The 9,933-nt window shown below is 52.8% G+C and overlaps 1 protein-coding gene across 1 annotated transcript in view; it reads right to left on the bottom strand.

The window, feature by feature from the left end:
- The window catches only part of IGSF21 (immunoglobin superfamily member 21), a 75,337-nt gene that overhangs the window by 28,636 nt on the left and 36,768 nt on the right, over window positions 1-9,933 (bottom strand). The window contains exon 3 of the mRNA XM_044913816.1: window positions 7,671-7,789. Coding sequence (XP_044769751.1) covers window positions 7,671-7,789 — 119 coding nt within the window. The remainder of the gene's footprint in view (window positions 1-7,670; window positions 7,790-9,933) is intronic.

Below are 9,933 nucleotides of genomic sequence, written 5' to 3'. Positions count from 1 at the left end.
AAAGAAAGAAAGAAAGAAAGAAAGAAAGAAAGAAAGAAAGAAAGAAATCATAAAGCTAAATGTAAGAGTTTTAAACTATTAAAACTCTTAGAAGAAAAACAGGAGTAAATTGTGACCTTGGGTTAGGCAAAGCCTTCTCAGCTAAGACACTAAAAGCACAAGCAACCGAGAATAAATAGATGGAGTGAACTTCGTCCAGAGGAAACCCTTTCATCCTTCAAAGGACATCAGTAAGAAAGAGAAAAGATAATTCACAAAAGGGGAAAAGATATGCAAATGTTACATCTGATAAGGCCCTTGTATCTGAAATAAAGAAAGCGCACAGCTTAATGATGAAAAGACAAATAACCTAGTTGAAATGCGCCCACGATCTGAAGGTATTTCTGCAGAGAAGGTATCCAAATGGCTACAAAGCACATGAAAAGATGATCAACATCATTAGTCATTAGAGAAACACAAATCAAAACCTCAATGAGAACCACTTCACGTCCACCAGGACGGCTGTAATCAACAAGGCAGGTAGTGGGAGCTGGTGAGGATCTGGAGAGATGGGGACCCCCACGGCGCTGGAGCATAAGTAAAATGGCACAGCTGCTTGGAAGTCAAAAGGTTAAACTCAAGAGTTATGATTTGGTCCAGCAATTCCACTCCCGGGTATGCACCCAAGAAAACTGAAACCATACGGTCACACAAAAACCTGTCTGTGAACATTCACAGGAGCATTATTCATAACAGCCGAAAAGTGGAGATGTCCTTCAACTGGTGACTGTATAAAAGAAATGTCATGTATCATACGATGGAATATCACTCAGCCATAAAAAAGAATGAGGGATTGAGGTGTGCAAGAGTCACAAAGACCACGTATTGTATCCCATTTATATGAAATGTCTGGGCCAATCCATAGAGCTAGAAAGTAGATTGGTAAGGGTTGCCTGGGCGTTCGACTCTGATTTGGGCTCAGGTCATAATCTCAGGGTTGTGGGATGGAGCCCTGCATTGGGTTCTGCTGCACTCAGTGGGGAGCCTGCTTGGGATTCTCTCTCTCTCTCTCTCTTTCTCCCTCTGCCCCTCCCCACCACTCATGTGCCCTCTCTCTCTAATTAAAAAAAAAAAAAAAAGGAAACTATATTGGTGATTACCTTAGCCTGGGGCAAGGGGTATGGGATGGGGAGTCATCGTTAATGGGTATAGATTTAAAAAAATCTTCTAAAATTGGTTGCACAACTAAAAGTGTTTGCACAACTCTGTGAGTAGGCTAAAAACCATTAAATTGTATGCTTTAAATGAGTGAATTATACGTTATATGAATTATAACTCAATAAAACGGTTTTAAAAAAAAGAAAAAAAGCACCAGATGCACTTAATAAAAATTCAGTAAAACATACTGAAAAAAATAAAAAGTGTGCTATGCAAAGTTCATTAACAACTGTTCTCTACAGGGGGACCCCGTGTCACCTGGCCCCAGGTTTTGAAAGCATTTGGTGTGGTTTTGTGCCATTATGGCCTTGGGTTCCAAAATTCTACCTTTAGTTGGCCACCGTCACTTGAAAGCCTTCAGAAGAGACATAGGGATCCCAAAATAGAACATTTTATTAGTGCTTGTTAGTATGTTATGACTTCTAGAAGAGCAGAATGGGTACGTGGGTAGGATGTCTTTGCCTTTGCTCTACCACTGGCTGGCTGGGTGTCTTAGGCAAGAGACGTACCTATCAGTTTCCTCATCTGGCAAAGAAATGGCAGTACCCATCTCACAGAGCTTTTGACATTATGGGATAAGTTAGTTTATGAAGACCTTAGCCGAGTGCATGGCATATTAGTAAATGCTCAGTGAAGGGTACCGCATGTGCTTGGGAGTCAGATGTCAATCCTCCTCTGATGCTATTTCTTGGCTCAGCGACGGTTGTGGGTTCAAAATGTGTCTCAGAGAAAGACATGTTGAAGTTCTAACCCCCAGCACCTGTGAATGTGATCTTATTTGGAAAAAGGGTCTTCGTACATGTGACCAAGTTCAGATGAGTTCGTACTGGATGAGGGTGTGCTTTCGTCCAATGCCTGGTGTCCTTAGAAGAGGGAGATGTGGACACAGAGACCCAGACCCACAGAGGGAGGCCCCCCCGTGAGGACAGAGGCAGAGGCTGGAGGGATGTATCTACAAGCCAAGGAAGGCCAAGGACCACCGGCCACCACCAGGAGATGGAACAGGCAAGGAAGGATCCTTCCCTAGAGCTTTCAGAGGGAGTGTGGCCCTGCCAACACCTCGATTTCAGACTTCTGGCCTCCAGAACTATGAGGGAATATATTTCTGTGACTTTCAGCCCCCAGAGTGATCCTTTGTTACTGGCATCCTGGAGCATCCGGCGCTGGGGTCAACCTGGGCTTCTGCATCCATACCGTGAGCTAGACATCTCCCTCGATGGCACCTAAGCTCCACGAGGCGAAGACTTTCCTCGTTCTGCACTGCATCCTCAGCACCTGGAACTGTGCTTGGCCCCGGGCAGATGCCGAGTCAGGCAGTGTGGGATCAGGCGCATGAAGGCCTCAAGTCCACGCACTCAGGCCTCACCTTCTCGGAGGGACCTTGCTGAGCACCCTGTTTAAAATACCCGCCTTGCCCCAGGCTGTGCTTGCTTCTGCTTCGCTCGACCACCCTCTGACATCCATGGGCACCAGCGGTCTCCTTGTTCAGGTCTGCCTCCCTTCCTGCATGGTCTGGTCCAGGAGGGCGAGGAATTTTGTCTGGCTCATTACTGAAGCTGAATTCCAGTACCTACAACAGCGCCTGGAATGTACTAGATGCTCAATAAATGTCTGTTGCATAAATGAACAAATGAAGGATGGATGAATGAATGAATGAGATTCAGAATGCCTGCGTGTGGACATCCAAGTGACCTTCTAATCCATTTTAACAGAAAACCATTCTGATGTTGTTTTTACTAGGAAAAAAGTTTGGTACTGGACCGTCCATGTCACAAGCGGACACTGACCTGGATTTGGACTCAGGTCTGCTGGACCCCGAGGCAGGTGCTCCTTTCAGAGGGTTTGAATAGTGAGGGGCCTGGGGTCGAAGTGGATGAGCAGCCCCATGGGGCCTGGGGCACAGGAACCGTCTGAATTTTTGAGTGCCAAGTGTTCCTGGTTGGGGCTCGGTCTCACGGAGGTCCCCGCTGTCTCAGCTCTGCACAGGTCCCCCTCGACCCCATGCTCGCTTGACCTTTGCAGTCCTCATAGCTTTTGTGTCAAAGGTGGAGACGTGTCCCTTGGGAGCTCAGAGATACTATTAGGTGCACAAGCTCTGGGCTTGGGCAGACCTGGGGGGCCCCCCAGCTCTCACGTGGGGGAGCCCCTTAAACCCTTAAACCCCCTTCCCTCATCTGTGAAATAGGATGACGGGGCCTATATCTCGGGGGACACTCGTGAAGGTCGTATGATCAACAGTGCGCCGGACGCTCAGTGCACAGGGCCGGCCACACAGCCTGTGCTTGATGTAAAGTGGCCTTGATTATTCGCTGTGGGTTGAAAGGGCCCCTCGGTGGCAGGCCTGTACGGAGAGGATGGCAGAGACACCTTGCCTCTTGGTCTTCCGGCAGAACCAGGAGAGCAGCGTCTTTCGGCGTGGGCAGGGGTGGGGGTGTCTGGGCTCACATTTAATTGATTGTAACATCTCACCCTTAACATGCTCCCCGCATAACCTGCACCCCCAAGAAGAGCCTCTGCAATCCTTCCGTGACTGTGTATAATGCGTTCCTGGAGCCCAGCACGTAGCTTTCAAATTGGCTTACAATTTATCTGCAGCTCGGATAAAAACGTTTTAATGACTGTGTGTGGCACAAACCCTCGGTGTCACCCACCGGGCTCCCAAATGTCTTTTCCCACCACATAGCGGGGATGTTACAGGCGTGAAATTACAGCCGCTCTCACATTTTGATCTGCACCCTGAGGCCCATAGAAACAGCACGGTAGAATGTGCTGGATGCAGATGCAGTGGCGGAAGACGGGAGGCCGGCCTCTCCCGCACAATTGCTCTGTGCTTGGGATGGGTGTGGGGCCGTGGGACGGGCCCTGCTCCTCGTCTCTCTTCCCCCTACCGTCCTAGGAAACTTCCCTTGGCCCCCAAATCGAGGAGAGGGCTATCTTGCCCCACTGTTGGTGGCCATGGTCCTTAGGGTCCGTTGTCGCTCAAAGGAGACCCCAGCCTTCAATGGCCTCCACTCGCTTGGAGGGAGGGTGTTGGTGAGTGCGCGTGCGTGCGTGAGTGTGTGTGTATGACGAGGGTCTATGTGGTGTGCCATGTCACCGGCCAAGGCAAGGAGCTGACTGTAGTGCTTGACACCTGCCCTGAAATATATTTAAAGGGGTGGGTCAGGGAGGGGAAGGCAGAGTCACCCAATTTTCAAGTCTTTCTAATCGAGCCCGATGTGTAACCGACATGATCCGTATTTGTCGTGAGAGATACCATTTACTGAGCACTCGGAAGGTGCCAGGCGCTGGGCTCAGGGTGCTCTGTCCTGGAGATCATCTCACTGAATGGCCCCACCTTGCCCGAGCCGCTTCCTTCTCCGAGCCTGGGTCTGGGTGACAGGTACAGTGCGGTCTCAGCCTATGGAACCTCTTGGCCGCCTCATCTGGGCTAGGAGCTTTGCAAACATCATTCATTCATTCATTCATTCATTTAAAGGTTTATTTATTTATTATTTTAGAGAGAGAGAGTGCAAGGGGGTGGGGCAGAGGGAGAGAATCTCCAGCAGACTCACTGCTGAGCACAGAGCTGGATTTGAGGCTCCCACAACCCTGAGATCATGACCTGAGCCAAAGCTCTGAGTCGGACACCTAACCAACTGAGCCACCCAGGAGTCCTGCAAACTTTATTTAAATTAAAAAACAAACAAACCTTACAACTACTCTAGGGGGTAGCCACCCTTGTCCCTATTTTATAGATGGGGAACTGAGGCCCAGAGAGGCTAATGAACACAGTGATGGATCTGGGATTCAGCCTAACACCTGTGTGTCCTAATGTTGTATAACAGGGATTATAACATCTCCTGGCTCACAGGGCTGTCGCCAGGATTCCACAACATAATGCACACGAAGCCAGAAGCTCATGCACTGTAGGCACAGCCTGGGGACGGACAGTGGCTGTGTTGTCGGCTCAGCTGCAGCCTTAGTGAGCATGGGGGGACCTGCCCCATCAGGAGACAGCTGGGCCAGGACCACCAACAGCAAGCACAATGACCTCTATGCAGTGGGTCCGTCAGAGGATTGACCAAGGTGAGTGCTATTTCAGTAAGAATCCTGCCCACAGACACCCTGAATTTCCAGAGGTCAGAGTCTGGGGCCACTGGGGGGTCTGCCCCTCCCCGGTCTCCCCAACAGCCTCAGCCTCCTGCTCAGTAACTGGGATCTCATCAGCTGTCTGCCCCATCCCACATGGCTGTTACCTTCTGTCGGGAGGAGCCCAGAGGTTCACAGTTCCTTGCTGCCCAGACAGCGAGATCGGAGGAGAAAAGTCTCCGCCAGCCGTGCCACGGGCGGAGAGAGAAGCCAGACCTGCCAGGAGCACACTGCCTTGCTCAGCCAGGACCATCAGGCCAGCCGAGCAGTTCTGGTCTGTCCCATAAGGTCTCTCTGCACCTTAGGTTCCTTGCTTAGCAGGTGGGATAATGGACTTAACAGATGTCAGAGCTAGGAGGGCTTAGGAGCATCTGGTTACACGTCCTCCTGGTGTATGGAGGAGAAGACAGGCCATGGAGGGAGAGCAACCTGCTCAGGGAGCTTTGGTGAATTAAGGAAAAGTGCCGGCCTCCTGGAGGAGGGGGCTTTTGAGGACCCTGTCCTTGCTCACATAGAGACAAGCCTCAGCTGGAGTGTCTCTACTGTTTCCAGGGGTGCAACAGCCGGTGTGAGAGGCAAGATGCCTGGCTTCCGGCCCCAACACTGGACTGCCATCACAGGACGGTTTTGTGATCCTGGCTGTGTGACCTTAGGTAGGCTGCTTGCTTTCTCTGTCCCTCCATATCTGTGTCAGCAGAATGGGACCAATAATACTAGTGCCTACCCTAGGGTGGGTTGTGAGGACTGAATGACATAACATGGAAAGCACAGCCAGAAGCCTCCAAGGGACCCTCCTTGGGTCCTCCCCCTAAACTAGCTGCCACCCCACCTGCAGCCACTCTATCCTATTACCTGCCTGATTTTCTGCCCAGGATTTGGCACTGTCCACAGTTCCCTCTTAGGCATCTATGTGTGTTTTATGCTTGGCTCATGCACAGGATACAACTCCCCAAGGACCTTGTCCTATTGAAGGAGTATGTCCATTACCTAGCGCATAGTAGGTGCTCAAGAAATATCTGATGGATGGATGATTACGTACATGTCCCTCATCAGACTGGGAGCCCCTCAATGGTGCACACTGAGTTTTGTTCTTCACCAGATTCCCTGGGCTCACTAGCCCAGGGCCGGGCACCAACAAGCCTCCTTCAGTGAAGGGAGGGAGGTTTTCCTGGCACAGTCACCTCCCCGCCACGGCCCATCCCCCAGGAAGCCACGAAGCCAGAACACACCATGTGCTGCCACTGCGGGAATCAGTGTCCCTCTGGAGGTCTGGCCTTTGGAGGTTTTCAATTTCCCTAGAAGCGGTGGCTTTCCTCAGGGCCTTTATGCTTTCATTGATTGCCTGACTATGACAAACTTTGTTTCCCTGGTAAATATCATTTGATAAGAAAATCAGAGAACGCTGGAGCCCGGAGTCGGGGCCAAGTCCCTAGAATTCTGGCAGCAGAATCGGAGAACGTGCCTGAGGAGAACGTCAGCAGCGACAGAGGCTGCTGAGACCGCTGGGAGCAAGGCCTTTGTTTGACAAATGGAGAAACCGAGGCCGGGGTGGGGACACAGCCAGCCAGAGACAGGCACTAGCATTACTATCCCCATCTTGCAGATGGAGAAACGGAGGCACAGATACAGGGTCAGACCCCAGGACGCTCTGACACCGAGTCCAGTGCACGTTCTTACCAATCACTCGATGCTTCCATGCCCCAGGAAAGGCCGGGGGAGATTCAGGGTCAGAATCACTCTCTGCAGCCCATATGCATCACCTCCCCCAGGGAGGCTCCCAGATTATCCTGCCCCCAGGGGGGGACCCTCCCCCACTGCACTGTTCCCACGGGCACTTCTATGAATGTGGCTCTTGGCTTTAGCCTGGAAAGGTGCTCCCTCCCTGTGTCCTCACTGGGTCACAGGGCCCAGAGCTGGGGGTCCTGCATCCCACCCCTGCCTTACAGAAGTGGGCACTGAGGTCTGCTGCTCCCCTGGGAAGCCCTGATTCTGCTGTCAGCTCCTCATTTGTCCCAGTCAAGGTGTCAGAGCCCCTTCAAAGTGCCCAGGCCATGAGGATCCAGGGACAAGGCCCGGCCCTGCCTTGTCCTGGGAGGAGGAGGGCTTCCTGGGAGGAGAAGGGCTTCCTGGGAGGAAACCCTTGGGTGGTAAGGCCACAACTGTCCTACCTCGGCAGGGCCAGTCTCCTCGCTCCTTGAAGGCAAGAGTGGGAAAGAAGAGGGTTCATGGCCTCCCAGCAGACGTTTTGGCAGGTGGTTCCCAAGACAGCCCCTCTGTGCAGGGCGCACGCGCATGCACGCGGCTCCTCGCTGGGACCCTGGGGCCAGGGGCCCAGCACTCACCCATGACGTTGAGGAAGATGTTGCCCGATGCCAGGACCACCTTCTCTCTTGTGGCGCGGTCGTAGATGCCCACGTGGCATTCGTAGGGACCATTGTCTGAGATGCGGACCTCGGGCAGCCTGGGGGGAAGCAGGGGGGCAGGATGAAGGCCCATCATAGGGCCTGGAAAGCGCAGTCCCCCATCACCCCGAAAACAACCTCCAAGCCCCACCATTCAGCCTCTGTTCAACAGATGATCCTGGATCGACTACGTGCTCCTGTGCTATGCTGGGAGGGGGAGGGGCTGCAACATTTATGGAGCACCGACTGTATGCCAGGCCCTGTGTGCGACGCTCCAGGAGGTGAGGGTGTGGGGGCTGTGTGTCCAACTGGAGTTATATCTGTGCTCCTTTCAGTTTCTTGAGCTGCGGATGGTAAACGGTGCCCGCGCCTAGAGGACCCCGGGTATGACCGGGCTAACAGGCATCTGACGTGTGGCACAGGCTCAAAGCTGTGCCCTAGCGCGTCACCTCATTCTGCCCTCTGCATAGGATCACTATGCCCACCTCGTAAACATGGAAACTGAGGCTCTAGAGGGGGCACAGATGTCCCCCCGCCCACCTCCACCAATATGGCTAATAAGAGCCAGGATGGGAATTTAAATTCCTCTTTAGGCAACTGCCTTGCTGTCCCTTTGGGTCCAGCCTTGGGGGATTGAGAAGAAACAGGAAACTTCTCATCTCCAAGGAGCCCCTGTCCCAGTGGATCAACACCTCCCATCCTTAAGGGTGGGCCTTTCCAAGCACAAAGCAGGGAGCAGCTGGTTCTGCCTGGGGTCCTCAGCAAGGAGCTGTGGCCTGGAGGGATGGGGCCTAGACCACTGCTGCATCAGGGAAATCTCTGGGTCCTCTGGCAAGTTCCAGCCTTCTCTGTGCCTAATCATGTTGCCAAAGGGGAGCCTCTTCTGGCCACAACTTAGAGGCAGTGGGGTCTCTGTGTTTGGGTCTCTGGTTGTAACATCACAGCACAAAACAGGAAGAAGCTCATGGTCATAGTCACCGTCATGAAGCCCTGTCCACCACACCGGCCCTTTAGTCCGATCAGAGAGCGCGGTAGGGGAAGGAGAGGGCGGCGGTGAAGGGCGCAGGCTCTGGGTGTGGGTCAAGCCCTGCGCCCCCGAGGAGGGAGGTTCCTTGGATCTAGCTCTCTGTTCCCACCTCCTCATGGACACGTTGGCTCTCTACTCACCTAAGCCACCCACTCCCATCAGCTTCTGCTGTGCTCTCCAACCTCAGATTCACTCTCTCCTCTCATGTCCACTGCCCCCTGCTTTGTCTCCCAGCTCCGTTCCCTCCTGACTCGGTGCCCCCCACCTCCCTCCTGACTCAGTGCTCCCCACACCTGGGCTCTCAGCCTGCGTTCTACCGCTGCTGGCTCAGAACAGAGCCAACACACATTAGCGTAAGCAAATACCTTCATTTACATAGAATACGCAGAGGCTGACATCTGGTCTACCGACTGTCATAAAAGGACTGGGAGAACGGGAGATTTTCATCAGGGAAACTTTGTGGGGAAGAGGCTGCTTTCCTCCCTTCCCCACCCTCAGGGGAGCACGCTGTCAGCGGGAACAGCAGGGGACTGGCTCCCCTTGGGAGCTATTCTGTTTGCTTGTAACTCAGCTAGGCTGGAAAAACAGCCCCTCTCCTGGGCACTGTTGCTGAGTGACGGTCGCCTAGAGTGACATATTTAGGTGACACTCGTAGGTATCAGTTATACAGTAAGTGAGTTGTGCAGGTGACATGTGCACAGGCGACATACCCCTACAGAAACAGGCTCAGGAGACAAGTGTAGCTGGCAGCCACCCAGGTGATGTAATGAGGTAATGGTGACAGGGTTGGCGCCCAGGTGGAAACGCGCAGGTAACTGCCATGTGGGTGATAAATGCGGAGGTGTTTAGGTGACAGCAACACAGGTGGCATGTTTAGGCCATTGCTACACTGATGACATGCTCAGGGGACAGTAACATAAGCAGTATGTTTGGGCGACTCCTGTAGGTGACACAGTGCAGGTGATAGAAGGTGGCTCAGGGGACACTTGGATTGGTGACTTGTGAAGAAGACGGCTTCCCCGCTTAGGACTCTGTATAGACTCCCGTGTTCCTTCACTGGGCTCCCTAGCTCCACCAATGGTCCCAGACCCTCTTGTGGGCGCCATGCTCCATCTCCCCGACCACACTCAGTGGCCAAGTCCTGGGTGCTCCAACCTCCCAAATATATCCCACACT

The sequence above is a fragment of the Neomonachus schauinslandi genome, chromosome 4, assembly GCF_002201575.2.
Source record: "Neomonachus schauinslandi chromosome 4, ASM220157v2, whole genome shotgun sequence".
Classification (NCBI taxonomy): Eukaryota; Metazoa; Chordata; class Mammalia; order Carnivora; family Phocidae; genus Neomonachus; species Neomonachus schauinslandi.
The sequence above is the reverse complement of the archived record's forward strand: the minus strand, read 5'-3'. Positions and strand labels throughout refer to the sequence as shown.